This window comes from Meriones unguiculatus, chromosome 1 (assembly GCF_030254825.1).
Source record: "Meriones unguiculatus strain TT.TT164.6M chromosome 1, Bangor_MerUng_6.1, whole genome shotgun sequence".
NCBI classification, from domain to species: domain Eukaryota; kingdom Metazoa; phylum Chordata; class Mammalia; order Rodentia; family Muridae; genus Meriones; species Meriones unguiculatus.
The window spans coordinates 20,708,807-20,722,964 of NC_083349.1; the positions used below are offsets into that span (position 1 = coordinate 20,708,807).

General features: G+C 52.8%; 1 protein-coding gene across 3 annotated transcripts; it reads right to left on the reverse strand.

The window, feature by feature from the left end:
* Positions 1-1,412: 1,412 nt before the first annotated feature.
* Mrgpre (MAS related GPR family member E) lies at positions 1,413-7,726 on the reverse strand. 3 transcript variants are annotated; one of them, XM_060383214.1, is made up of 2 exons: positions 7,344-7,726; positions 1,413-4,769 (listed from the first exon to the last, which is right to left on the reverse strand). In XM_060383214.1, exon 2 carries the CDS (start codon positions 4,648-4,650, stop codon positions 3,721-3,723), a length of 930 nt encoding a protein of 309 aa, XP_060239197.1. In that variant the 5' UTR covers positions 4,651-4,769; positions 7,344-7,726; the 3' UTR covers positions 1,413-3,720. The 3 variants fall into 3 exon arrangements, with proteins under 3 accessions (XP_060239197.1, XP_021490299.1, XP_060239199.1); XM_021634624.2 differs by having other exon boundaries at positions 1,413-4,720; positions 7,344-7,711; XM_060383216.1 differs by lacking the exon at positions 7,344-7,726 and adding an exon at positions 5,158-6,133 and having other exon boundaries at positions 1,413-4,720.
* Positions 7,727-14,158: the final 6,432 nt, after the last annotated feature.

The window sequence follows — 14,158 nt, forward strand, 5'->3', positions numbered from 1 at the left end:
GTCCCAGTTTGGTCCTCTCCCTCTCTGGAATCCCATGAAGGTTATATGACATCACACCTGTGGCTGTGTGACCCCTAGCTTTTTATAGAGTAAATGCCACACCTGAAGATGTCACTAACAACCCCCCCCTCCAAGTTTTAACATGGACTCATTCAAAGAACCGGCCTGATGTGTTTTAGTGACCACAAGTTGAGTGATGTGGAAGCATGGAGGCCAGTGGGATCCCACCATGTCAGGTGCTCACATGGTCTCTCTGGGGCTGGCTCTGCAGGCACCACAGGGGCTGGATCCTGGATCAGGGCAGGAAGGAACCATGAAATACACAGCCCTGGAAATAACAGGAGACGGAGGGCAGGGGAAGGCTAGGACTTGACAGCACTTTCTGACCTCTGAGATGAGGAGAGAGGCAAGACATGAGCTAGTAAGGCCCTCACAGGTCTTGGGAGAAAGACTGTTTTTTTATTAGCATGCAACAGGGTGGAGTGGGCTGTGAGAGTTATCTCAGGCCTCTGGCCACTAGGCTGCTGTCCTTTCTCAATCTATGTTTTTATCAACATAGGCTGGGCTCCTCTGTGCTCCCTGTGGGTCATGGGAGGGAGCAGGCTTACAGTGGCTCCCAAGAATGTCTGGCTGACCCAGTGGTGACATCTCAGTGATGATGCCCTGTTTCTGAGAAATATGTACCCCAGAGCAGCTCCTGTGTTCCAGGATTCCGAAATAGGTAGGCCATGGTAGATACTAGCCTGGCTAATTCTCCTAGAACTTAGGCCTCTCAAGGTCTGACTTTTCCTGGAGGCCCCAGGGAAGGGCAACTTGGAGAACCTGGCTTCAGGGTCATGCTAGGCATAGGTAGCGTTGAAGATGACTGGGGGTCCTTTGTGGGACCTTGTTGCTCTGAGAGCAGAAGGAGATATGTGGGGGCTGGCTGCAAAGACAGGATTGTCTCTTGGACCACAGGGAGAGAACTGAGCAGGCAGACGTGGGCCCAGTGAACAGCCAACCAATCCAGGCTATTGGGACACACACAGATATACACTCATGCACACACACACACACACACACACACACACACACACAGAGTTGGTAGAGTGGGTTGTTTCCATGGTGATCTCAGAGAAGGACACATATGCATTTGGGGATCTTTGGGAAGAATCCTCTACTCATGAAGTCCAGTGGAAAAAAATTTTGAGGTATTCCAAATCCATCTGGGAGGAAGGGTGTACCCTGAGGGCCCCTGATCTGTCTGTACCCAAGGTTGGCTAAGGGGTCTGAGTGGGTGGGAGGCATGGGTACCCAAGGTGGGCTATCACACTCCAGCCAACCCTGGCCCAGCAAGGCAGACACTGTGTGTGTACTAGTTTGCTTTTGGTTGCTGTGATGCCATGACAAACAACAACAACAACAACAATAACTTGGGGTGGGAGGAGCTTTATTTGACTTGCACTTCCAGGTCACAGTTCATCTCAGAGGGCAATCAGGGCCGGGACTCAAACAGAAGCAGAGGCAGGAAGTGCCGAGGAAAGCCACTCACTGACTTGACCCTAGGTTTGTGCTTAGCTAGCTTTGTATACAGCCCAGGTCCACGTGCCTACAGTGGCCCGGGCTCTCCCACATGTATTAGCAATCAAGAGAATGCCCACAGGCCAACCTGATCAAAACATTCCCCGAAAGGAGACTCCCTCAGATAACTCTGGACTGTGTCAAGTGGACATCTGAAGCTAACTAGGAGAGTAGTAGAGGGTCTGTGCCTTGTTCCGGGTTGTCTCAAGCAGACACAGGCCTCTCTGACCCTCAGGGTCTCACTGTACAGTGGAAGCACCTTCCAACATCACTGACAGGACACTGGGCAAACACACAGTTGTGTAGACACCTGAAAGGCTGGCATGGGCTTTCTCCCCAGGGAGAAGTGGGTAGCCAGAGGCTAACAATTGGACTTATGGACAGGCTACTTCCCTTCCTGCTCTCAGTTCCCCAAAGCTGAGGAACTGAAGTCGAGAAGCCTGTTCTGGAGGCGGACAGACGGCCACACTGGCTCCTAAGCTCCAATGTGGAGGAGGGAAGGTCCTCATGTGGGACGGAAGGGACTCCTCTGAAAGAGGATGACCAGCACCTCAAGCTCCTAGCCTCCTGGGATCTCTGCATTTAGACCTGCCAGAGAATCAGAGGTGAAGGCCTCGTGCCACAGGATGCATTCCAACACAACCTGAGTGGAGTGGGGAGAGCATGTTGCCAATTCCAGGACACCGCTCAGGGTTCTTCTGTTCTTGTCCAGACTCAGGGACAAGTTTAATTACAACATAGACCAAATGTGCCTCCATCTGTTTGCCTGGTCCAACTCAGAATTACACCCACACAGATGTCAAAGGAGGCCAGCACGTCATGGATGTGGGCTTAGTGTTGACGATGTAATAAAATCCTCTTGGGACTTGCTGGACACAACTCAGAACACTGACTTTATTCAATGAGGAAGTAGAAATGTAAGGGTTCAGTTAGCACAATGACACATGGGTGGTAGCAAGCTGGTCCTCAGCCATCTGTGCCAGGATTGGTGGCCTCCCATTCATCTCTGTGCCCCTGGCCAGGCAGGAACTCAGCCACCTCCTCTAGAGTGTGGCCAGGCTGCTTCCTCAGAGGAACCCTACTAGGTAGGTAGGTAGGTAGGTAGGTAGGTAGGTCCTGTCTAGGATGGAGGGTGAGGAAGGAACTGTCCAGGTGCTGAAGTCCTGGGTGTCCTGCTAGGTAGAGGTGCTTTGAATTAGGCAGAGTTGAGAGAGGGCTTGCTGCCCACTCAGCGAACCTCGCTTTGAGATTCAGACCCAGGAGCCCCCAGCTTTTATGGAGCATTGAGTGAGGTTTATGTCATCCAGTGGTCTCTTTCCTACACATTCCCCTCTGTGCTTTGATGGGTCCTCTAAAGCTTAAGCTGACCTTGAACTCTATTTTCAGTGTGTGTGTGTGTGTGTGTGTGAGAGAGAGAGAGAGAGAGAGAGAGAGAGAGAGAGAGAGAGCGCATGTATGAGCATGTATGTATGTATTCCACATGGGTGCAGTGCCTGCAGAAGCCAAAAGAGGGAGATAGAGTCCCTGGGACTAGAGTTACAGATGTAACCCAGGTACTTGGTTTTATGGTCCTGCCATGGCCTCTCAAGCAGCTGGGATGGCAGGCCTGTGACAGCTTTGCTCTTGGTCCCTAACAGAAGCCAGGCAGGCTTTGCTCTCTGGCTGCAATGTGGGGTCAGGAGGATGCCTTCTGCTATAGTTTGGCCTTCCAAGCCACTTACTCCCCCTACCTAACTGAACATCCAATTTCAGTGTCATTTATTCCACACTAAAGGGAGGAGCATGGGGCCCTGAGAAAAGTCACCCCACACTCTACAGCTAGGAGGATGCTTGTGGAGAGTCAGCTGCCCACCACATGACTAACCTGTCTCATGCCTGACTGCTCTCCTTGCTGTAGCCGTGGGGGAAGGTTGGCCGTGGAAGCAGCCGTCATGAGACAGTCCTGCAGCTCCGCCTAATGTGCACAATCCCAGGCCCTCTACAGAAACATCGCTCTCTGTCTGCTCTTTCCCAGCATCCTCTCAGGGGTCATACGACTGGGTCATCATCAAAGACGTCCCTCCGGGTTCTCACTAATGGAGCTCTGATGCCAGCTCTTACCTACATCAGGCAGCAACTCTGGTCCCCATGGGCTGGAGCTGCTCATGTGACCCACTGGTCTTAGACGGTCATGTCCACAAGTCCCCCTTGGGAGGCCTCTCTCACAGCCCCCAGCTCAGCCTCATCCCCTAGAGCCCGCTGGAGCACCAGCCGGAGGGGTTCCTGCAACCTCTGGCCAGGGGTGCTGCCCAAGAAAAAGTAGATAGCAGGCTTGGCTGAACTGTGCACACTGGCCATGAAGAAGCTGAGGTGGTAGAAGTAGAGGGGGGTGTGCCAGGACAGGTTCTTGGACAGCCAGAAAATGCCAAAGGGCAGCCCGCAGAAGAGGAAGAGGAGGATGGACAACAAGACCAGGGTGGAAAAGCCCCGGGGCTGGTGCCTCTCTGGACCACGCTCCACCCGCAGCAACAGGAGCAGGCTGGTCACACACATGGAACAGCACAGGGCAGCCAGGAGGACTGCCACCACCAGCCACAGCATCCCACACAGGTGGTAGCTGGGTGCCCCGAAGAACTGGGTGCAGGCGCCGCTCAGCAGCAGGTCCAGGAGCAGGCAGAGCACCCAGATGAGGGCACACACGCAGGTGGTCAGGTAGCGTGGGCGGCGGCACAGGTACCAGGCCGGGAAGAGGGTGGCCAGGCACTGCTCTGTGCTGATGGCCGCCAGAAGGCTCAGGCCCACAATGTAGCAGAAGAAGCGAAGCATGATCAGGCTGATGTATATGAATTCTGGGAAGTTCAGTTGGTCCCGCAGCAGCTCCGGGATGATGGCCACCATGTGGCAGCAGAGAAAGATGAGGTCAGCGCAGGCCACATCCAAGAGATAGATGGAGAAGGGGTTCCTGTAGACATTCTGGCTGAGGAGCCAGAGGGCTACTCCGTTGCCCAGCAGCCCGCCCAGGCTGAGGAGCTCGGTGAGGGACAGGATGGTCAGGTTGAACGCCATGTCTTCCTGGGTGCTGGGAGACTGTGTGTGCATCCTCAGTGACATTGTGAGGGGAAGGTGACTGCAGCAGAGGCTGTGGAAGTCTGTGATGCACTTTCTCTCTTTCCGGAAACCCCTGCAACCATAAGGACACAAGCTCAGGACTCCTGCCCACCTCTGAGGACCTAGGTAGCCAGAGAACAGTAGGTGACAGGAATGGTGACACTCACAGGAGGAAGTGCCAACCTCTCACTTATGTCTTATCATCTTATCTAGCCATGCTTCCCTCCCCCACCCTCTGTCTAAGGCATGAGGTGAAAAGGTTTCTGTCAGTCTTTCAGAGAGCCCCACCCTAGGGCCTACTAAGACTGTGCGTTCTGTGCTTTCCCTGGAGAGGCTGACTGGGCTGGAAATCGGGGGTAGGGGGGAGAGGAATAGGGGTTCAAACCAGATGGCTCCCTTTGTACAGGGAGCACAGGACTTGGAGGGGTGACTCTGGAGGACGAAGAGGTTCTCTTGTATTTGTTATCAGCATAAAAAGCTCTTAAGTCATCCGGGCATGATGGTACACACCTGTAATGCCAACACTCAGGGAGGTGGAGGCAGGCAAATTGTTGTGGCCTGGAGGCCAGCCTGGTCTACAGAGCAAGTCCAAGACAGCCAAGGCTACACAGAGAAACTGTCTCAAAAAAACAAAATGAAATAAAACAACAACAGAAAGCTCTTAAGTCTTCTAGGCCTTTCTGGAGCATCCCATGAGGGCGTGTTGGCAGTGAGCTCTGGACCCCCTTAGCTGGCCACCATACCTTGAGGGCAAGGTAGCTCCGGCAACCTTCTCTCTCTGCTTGGCCACGTGCCCACAGTTTGTGAGGTAACCCAGCCCTTCAGGGACTAAGGAAGTCTCTCCTTTTCACATGCCACTCACTTGTCCCTTCCCTTCCCTGAGGGGGAAGAGGCACCTGTTTGTGGGCGATGCCAGGCAGGGTCCTCACCTCCTGCCTTCCTTGCCTGAGACACTGTATGCTAAAGGGTGGGGCTGGGGGTGGGGCTGGAGAGGCAGTGCAATCTTCACTCAAGATAGCCAGGGCCATGCCACTGAGGCAGCTAAACGCCATACCTCACTGGAGACCCAGACCTCAGACAGATACCCACATCTACCAGTGTGGTTCTGTCTCACCCATCACCTGCGGTCTCCTGTCTTGTCCCAGCAACTATAGTCACCTGTACCATCCTTCCACCTGTGTTTTCTGTGCCCATCACTGTCTTCAGCTTTTCCTTGTGCCTTTTTCTCCCCAGAGACTGGCTGGAGTCTTCCTCCTGCCTTGGTGTGGCTGGTCCTCTGGTCTCCTTTGAGATCTGGGTGTCAGTCTCTGGGTGGAGATTAAGGGCCCCCTTCCTGGCCTTGGGTTCCATCCTAGCTCCCAAGGCCCTGGGAATGCCTGATGGGCAACAGGCAGAACGGGGGGGTGTAGTGGGGTGAGCGGAGCGGGGTGTCGGTGGCCAAGCTGGGTTCTGTGAAGCACCATCATCCATGTTAACCACCTGGGTGGCCCCTGAACCCACACTCCATGGGGAAAACACAGACCAAGAGCCCATATATCCCTATACCTACTGGTGGGATGAGCTAGTGTCCTCACAGCTAGGAAGTCTGGATGGGTTGCTGTGGGGAAGGGGGAACACTCAGAGGTGGGACCCCTGGCACAGACCCCTCTCAGATACTCAGTTCCATACACCCATGCACTGAGCTGCTTCCGGGACCCCAGGGAGGCTCTGGCTCTGAATGAGGGGGAGGTCTTCCCAGCCTTGAGGCTCTCACACAAGGCTCTGCAACCTCTCTCCTTTTCTGGGCTGGCTTTCTCACTTACCTCTGTACCTGAAGATGCCTGTCTGTGTGCCAAGGGTAGGGATGGGAGCCAGGGAGGACACAGCCCTGCATACCCCAGGGGAAGCTCAGGAAGAAGAGAAGAGGAGAGAGTACATGGGAAGTGAGGCGGGCAAGGAGAGGAAGAGGAGAGAGTGGGAGGAGGGGAGGTGAGCAGAGGATGGAAGCTATAGCCACACCAGGGGAATGATAACAATAGCAACAATTTAGGGGTGATGGGCAGGGCAAGGCTTAGCCAGGCCTGGCCAGCGTCCCTTTCCCACTAGAACCCTGTGAGGGGCCTGTGGAGGGGTCACCTAGCTGGAGGTTGGGGGTCTCAGGGTTGTATAGCAGGAAGAACTAGATCATGTGATCTGTGGGAGGAAAGAAGGAGAAGGAGGGAGGGGACCACAATAGAGGAGAAATGGGGAGGTTCCCCTTGGAAATACAGGAGATTGGGATAGGACATAGGTGTGGTTTTGCCTTCTATAGACTGGAATCAGGCACGCCCCACCCTGGCTCTGTTCTTGTAGGGGACGCTGAGGATTGAGGACCAATGCTTAGGTGGCTGTCTCCTGAATCTCCTGCACTCTCCATAGAGTAGGACCCATTTTCCTCTTCCTCAGGGGACACAAGAGTACGGTGAGAGAGCTGATGGGACAGGAGCCTCACCACAGGTGGGGGAAAGTACTATTTACCTCAGTTGCCCTTCTGGAGTGGCAAGGGGTTGCCTGTAAGCCAGATGGCCCAGCCCAAGTCAGAGGATGGAGGACAGGCCAGCCAGTCTCATGTAACCGCCCCTCCCCCACCTGCCCAGCCACCCCCCCACCCCCACAAGACACCCAGCTCCTGGGCTGCCCCAGAGCTCCGCCTTGACCAGCGTCCCCTGGCTGCTCACCGTTCTGCTTCTCTCTGCTCCACCCAGGGCCTTGGAGGAACTGGCAAGGAAATTCCTGGCCAGACCGAGGATCCAGCCGCAGCCTGAGCTGCCGAGCAGCAGGCGGGCGCTCCGGCTCAGCGTCAGTGGCTGGCTCCTCCGTGTCACATGGTGTCGGAAGGGATAGGGCTGGTCAGGAAAGAGCCTCTCTGGGGACCTTGTTCCGAAACTGGCTTCAGCTCCTGCCCAGGTGTGGACAGGAGAAAGCCAGCTCCTCCCTGCTGTCTTCCTGGCTAGCCTGGCACTCAGAGCAAACTAGGATGGCTCAGGGAAGCCTTCGGAGCCTCCACACACCCAGTGATAACCTCACAGGCTCTACTGTTTAGACCCAGACACCTAGGGGCCTTTTAGAGACCACTTCTCTCTATTGGTGATAGGGAGGGGCCACCATGTGCCAGGCCCTAGAGTCTGTCTGTCACTAACAAGCAGAGCTTGAAGGCTGCTGGCCCAGGCGACTCCAGGCAGCAGGGCAATGAAAGCCCAGGTCGGGGCAGAGGCAGAGGAGACAGCTAATGTTGAGGAGCTAGTGTTCATCCTCCAGCAGACAGGGGCACCAGAGACAGCCTCATAAGAGCGAGCCCTAAGAATTCAGGACTCTCTGATTATCTTAAAACCACGAGTCATTGATCACATCTGTTGTTCAATGAGGAAGAGCACGTGCATATTTTTGTCCCAGGATCTCCAGAAGTCATGCCCTAGCGACTCTCTCTCTTAGTCCTTAGTGTTGGAGGACAACTTCAGATGTATGGGAGAGTCTCAAAAGGAACCCCAAATTCACCAAGTGTAAAAACAGTTCCCATGGCAATGATGGCCTGTGTTCCTATCCTTTGTGGAGCCAAGCCGGAACAAGTTTCTGACAGTGACAGTGTCCCTTCAGAAACCTGGGCTGCAAACCTGAAGCTCTGGCATCTCCCTTCATAAGCACAGGGTGACAGACATCTTTAGGAAATCATGATTGACTCTGCAGGCATCTGAGTACCAAGAGCGCCACCTGTTGGTAGGTCTCCAGGCTCCATTCCCACCTGCCTTATCTGATGATGTGATTCTGTGGCACTTCCCACAAGCTGCTGCTGGCTTTGGGGAGACTGTGCCTGGAAGGGGTGCTAGAGAGGTCCTGGGCAGGAAAAGAGAAGGGTCCTATTCAGTTTTGTTTGCTCGAAAGTCTCATTTATCCCAGCTTGGCCTTGCACTCTTGATATGGCCAAGGGTTATCAGGAATCTCTGATCCTCCTATCTCCATCATCCAAGTGCTGAAATTACAAACCAAGGTTATGTGTATATGCCAACACATCTTGTTTATATGGGGGTGGGACCAGGTTTTTGGTCATGGTAGGCAAACACTCTTCCACTTGATCTCCATCGCAGCCCCACCTCACGTTTCGAACCCTCTCTTGCTTTTGTTTTTGTTACAGTCCACACTGCTCGGCAATTTCCCCAGCCTGGTGGTAGCCGCTGACTCCAGTTTGTGGTCTTTGTAAAACTTGGAAAAGCCACTCCTTGTCTGACATTTCAGAGACACCAGCCACCAGCTGGCTGGCTGGCTGCCCTCAAGTCTGAGTTGTGACTGGGTGGCCTTAGAGCTTTGTATGAATGCTAAGAATGGCAGCTCCTTTTGAGTCCCAGGCCTGGGGTGGCGGTAGAAGGTTCTAGCAGCTGCTGCCTCCTGAGGTGAGGAGCTAGCTTCCTGTGGTCCCTACTTCTGCTCTGCTCCCTTTTCCACGTTTGTGTTCTTCAGTGATGTGCAGTTCTTGCCCCTTGACTGTCCCTGCTTGTGTTGGAATTGTCCCAAACAAACATGGCATTTGGCTGGATCTGGCAGGGGTTAAGAGGGATTCTAGCAGTCCAAGGTATGTGTGGCCTCAGGGTTAATGAGAGGAGCACTCGTGATGGGCTGTGTGTGGGGTTGTCCCATGGAAGCTGTGAGTACTGCAAAGGCCACAGCATGCGGTGACATCGTCTGAGGGCCTGGAACCAACAGTGGCTCTCACTCCCAGTTATAGAGGACGAACACCAGCCGGAATCATTGCCCCATCATAGAAACCAGAAACTCAATAGTACTGCTGAGGACTTTGGCACCAGGCAGTGCAAGGGCAGGGCTCCCCTTTTCCAGGTGCCTCTGAAAGAGGTCTCCAGCTGGGGCCTGGGAGGAGGCACTCCAACGACTCGCCAGGGGAGCCCCGGGAAGGAAATCTCAGGAAATTGTAAAGACAGAAAGGCAACTTAAGAACTCCAGAAAATGGACCAGAATTAAAAAAAAAAAATCAATAAAGTAAAAATAGTACTATTAAAAGATTGACAGGGATAAAGAACTTTATGTAGATTAACTTAGAAAAAAATATAAATTACTGAGATGGGCTGCTTCTCCTGTTATCTCTTTGAAACAGACTTGTTATCCAGCCCTGGCACTTTCTGTGTAGTTAAAGCTGGCATTGAACACACAGTAATCCTCCTGCCTCTGCCTCCCAGTCCTGATATTTCGGAAAGTGCTTCATGTCTCTCTCCAAGAGAGTTTCCTTACAGTGCTGGAGCTGGACTCTGGGCCTTGAACTTGCTAGGGAAGTGCGTTACCACTCAGCTATCTGCCCTTCTACCTTGTGTATTGGCCAAGAGGCAGCCCTCACAGAGCTCAGGTATTCAGAGGCTGCAGTCAACACCCAACACAAGCTGTGTGCAGACACACGTGACAGGGTTGAGGACACTGTCCGACTCCTTCAACGCTACAAGTGATAATACAAGTATTTCTTAATAAAAGACATTGGGATCCTTCCTTCTTTCCTTCCTTCCTTCCTTCCTTCCTTCCTTCCTTCCTTCCTTCCTTCCTTCCTTCCTTCCTTCCTTCCTTTTTCGATTAAGATGGGATTTCTGTGTAGCCCTTTCTGTCCGGGAACTTACCATAGAACAGGTTGGCCTCTAACTCAGAAATCTGTCTGCCTCTGCCTCCTGCATGCTGTGATTAAAGGCATACACCACCACCATCCAGCTAGAAACTGGAATTCTAATTGAACCCATTTTCCTCAAATAATTCTCCATCCACATGGTGCAGGTGGTAAGTCCATAGGTCTATAAGGCAGTCATCCTGGGCTGGCGCCATGCCTCCATCTGTAAGTGCTTACTGCGCAGGCCTGAGACCCTGAGCTTGTTGTCTGTAACCCCAGTGCTGAGGGAGGAAGAGCACGCAGAAGCGGGTTCTGAGCTCTGGCTAGTCCAGCCAATCACTGAGCGTGAGGTTCAGTGAGAGGCTGTCTCAAAAAATAAGATAGAAGGCTGGAGAGATGGCTCAGAGGTTAAGAGCATTGGCTGCTCTTCCAGACGTTATGAGTTCAATTCCCAGCAACCACATGGTGGCTCACAACCATCTAAAATGAAATCTGGTGTTCTCTTCTGGTGTGCATGCAAATACACATTGTATACTTAATAAATAAATAAATCTTTAAAAAAATTAAAAGGAGAGCATCCGTAGAAGACCCTTAATGCTGACTTTTGTTCTCCACATACTTGCACCTACAAGGACTGGAGTACACACAGGAACTTTCGTACATGTCCATGTGCACACAGAAAGAGAAAGGGGTGGGTGCATTTGAATCTTGCAAACCTCTTTAGAAAACAGTTGAGAGGAACACTTCCATCCATTTTGAAAGGCAGTAGTGTTCTGATTTTCTAAGCTGGTCACACGCTTTATGAACACAGAAAATTTCAGGTTCATATCCTCTTAATAATGCACCTCCATTACTGCTGTCCCACTGGCCTCTCTGGGGCTGGCCCCACAGGAGGCGGGAGGTTGGACACTGAGACCACAGTCAGATTGGCAGGGAGCTAGGCTGTAAAAGATACAGGCCTGGAAACAAGGGCTAGGGTTTGGCTGTACTTTTCCAAACTATGAGGTAAGGAAGCTGCTGAGGGAAAAGCAAGGTCTCCTCAGGGCTCAGGAGAGGCGCAGGTTTCACACAGGCATGGCGCTGAGTGGAATAGGAAGTGGGGGTGTCCTTCAGCCAACATCCCTAGGCTCTACATGCTGCCTGCAGGGCCTGGGCGGGGCCAGGCTTACAGCATTTCCCGGGAATGCTGGCTGTTCTGGCGGAGACGTTATAGTGACGTCCTGTTCCCGAGAAGTCTGTGTTGCCAGAACAGCCCCATGATCCCAGGTCGTAAGTGGGCAGGCCAGGGTGGACACATCCTCCTGGGATCTGAGTCTTCACGGGTCTGGCTTTGTCTGAAGGACTGAGGAGGGGTGGTTGGCTGCAGAAACACACAGGGGAAGGCTACCACTAAGGCTGGCTGGTGGGGATAAGAGGGTCTCTTGGTGGTGGTGGTGTGTGTGGGGTCTAGTGGCTTTGAGTCACAAGATGAGGTCCATCTAGGCTAGTGGGAGAAAAAAAATGTGGCTAGTGTGGAGCAGACTGGGGAGTCAAGGCTAACTGGAGGCTCAACTACCTACTTCCACCCGAGGCTCTAGCTTGGAGGATCACCCTCTCTGGTCCCAGAAGCCTCTGGAAATAAGAGCCACTATATACTAGCTTCTGCCCGAAGTGAGTAGTTATTATGAGATTTGAGCTTAGTGAAAATGGCGGGGGTTTGGAGTGTGGCGGGGAGGGGTAGTGGGAAGGGAGTGGGGGTCTGACATGGGATCACTGTAGACACACACAGACACAGCTCTGCAAGCCTGGCCTGGTGCAGGTCTGTCTCAGATGGGGCCAGGGAATGAGATATGGGGCCTTGTGGATTTTTCAGGGACCCCAGGAAACAGGATGAGATTGTACAAGAAAGATGCAGGGAGAGCCCAGCCAACCATTCAGGAGGGACCAGGGTATGGGCAGAGAAGACAGGAATAGAAGGCTGGAGGTCTGTGTGCAGCAAAGGAGGTGCTTTGCCTGGCCTTCATGTCCCCACAGCTGAAGACCCTAGTGTCCCTCAGAAGCAAACTTCCCCCAACTCCCCAGGGTCCTTCCATCTGAGTGACTGCAGCACAGCCTTCCCCATGTTAGACTCAGGACACTGGACACTGGTGAGTAAAACATCACACTAGGGAGGCGGAGAGAAGAGTCTGCAATTAAGTGTCTACTGCTCTTACAGAGGACCCAGGCTCAGTTCCCAGCACCCACATCAGGCTGCTCTCAACTGCATGCAACCCTGGTTCCTGGAGCTCCGACACCCTCTTCTGATCTCTGTAGCCACCTACAAACATAGAACATGCCTCTCTCTCTCTTTCATACACACACACACAGAAAGAGGGTGGGGGAATCTTAATTTTAAAAATCAGGTCACACTCAGGAGGCAGAGGCAGGTGGATCGCTGTGAGTTCAAGGTCAGCCTGGTCTACAAAGCAAGTCCAGGACAGCCAAGGCTACACAGAGAAACCCTGTCTTGAAAAACAAAAACAACAACAAAAGAATGGGTCACACTAAGAACCTCTGGGGTAGAGTGCTTCCATTGTAGGTGATGGCTCCCAGACTAATCTTGTATCCGGGCCTCCTGGCTCTGTGGTGCTCTCCTCACAAACTGTGGAACCTGGATAGAGAAGACCACTAGAACTGTTTCTACCAGCTTTCAAAAATCCAACTGCTGTTTTGGCAACACCCCTTACTGACCTGTCTCCTGATCAGCCAGTGTTTGCCCATCAAGGATCGACAAAGAACTTCTGACTCTCCCAGGGGCTTCAGCTTGGCCTGGTTTCCCGCTGCATACCACCTACTTGAACTGCTGTCTGTCCATTCCTTTCTCTCATCTGGACCCATTGTCCACCTGCTGCCTACACCCAATGTTACCCATTCACCTGCAGTGGTTGCTACAGCATTCACAGCTTCTGCTTTGTTATCTTATCAATACAGACTAATGCACCTTCTCCTGTTTTCTAGTTTTGACTTCTCATGCCTCTTTGGGACTCCTTGTCAACCCTTTGTGGTTACTCACCAACCTACACACACACACACACACACACACACACACACATTTGCTATGTGATGTGTTGTGTGTATATAGTTAATATTGGAATAAAAGAAACTGTTTGCCTTAGACAGGCTATCAAAGAAAGCGGGATTGTCTGGCACATTACTGCCACCAAAACAGCTATACTGTGAATATGCTGTTACTCATGTTAATAATATGTTAATAATAATAGCATGTTAATAATATGCTGTTATTCAGTGAACTCTGACATTGAGGAAAAGACAAAGATGTGTTTACCTTTGTCTCTGAGATAGCAAGTGACCCCTACGCTGCACTTGGACAGCCAGCCAGAGCATAGCCTGGCAGGAAGGAAGCAAGCCCATGAGCCAGGCAGAAGATGCAGCTGCCTGCGGGCAGAGGTTTGGATAGATGCAGGGAGAAGGGAGCCCTGGAAGGACCCCCAGGCGGAGAAAGGGGCCAGATGCCACTCCACACCCGCCCTGCTCCCAGACCTGGCAGTTTCCCACAGGACAAGGTAAGGAGGGCTGGGCTCCCGGACTCCACATGAGCAAACTCAGCAGAACTACCACATTCCTGCTAGAACCCAGAACACCCATACAGGACAGGGTGGAGGGGGTGGCTTTTTCACGTGTTTCCTGCTCTAGACACCCCTCCTTGGTCAGGAACCATGTTGCAGCTCTGCCTACACAGACCCAATCCCACATGGGGCGTCCCCTAACCCACGATGGCCATGCCCACAGTGGAAAGCAGTGTGACTGAGCACAGGGCACCCTCGATGCTCAGTGGTTATGAACGCTTGTTTCTTTCAGAGGACAGGAGTTCAGTTCCCAGAACCCACACTAGGTGGCTCACAACTGCCTGCCACTGCAGCT

What these genes read in the sequence shown, in the direction of transcription:
- Mrgpre (XM_060383214.1), bottom strand. Translation starts at nt 4,650, where the DNA reads ATGTCACTGAGGATGCACACACAGTCTCCCAGCACCCAGGAAGACATG.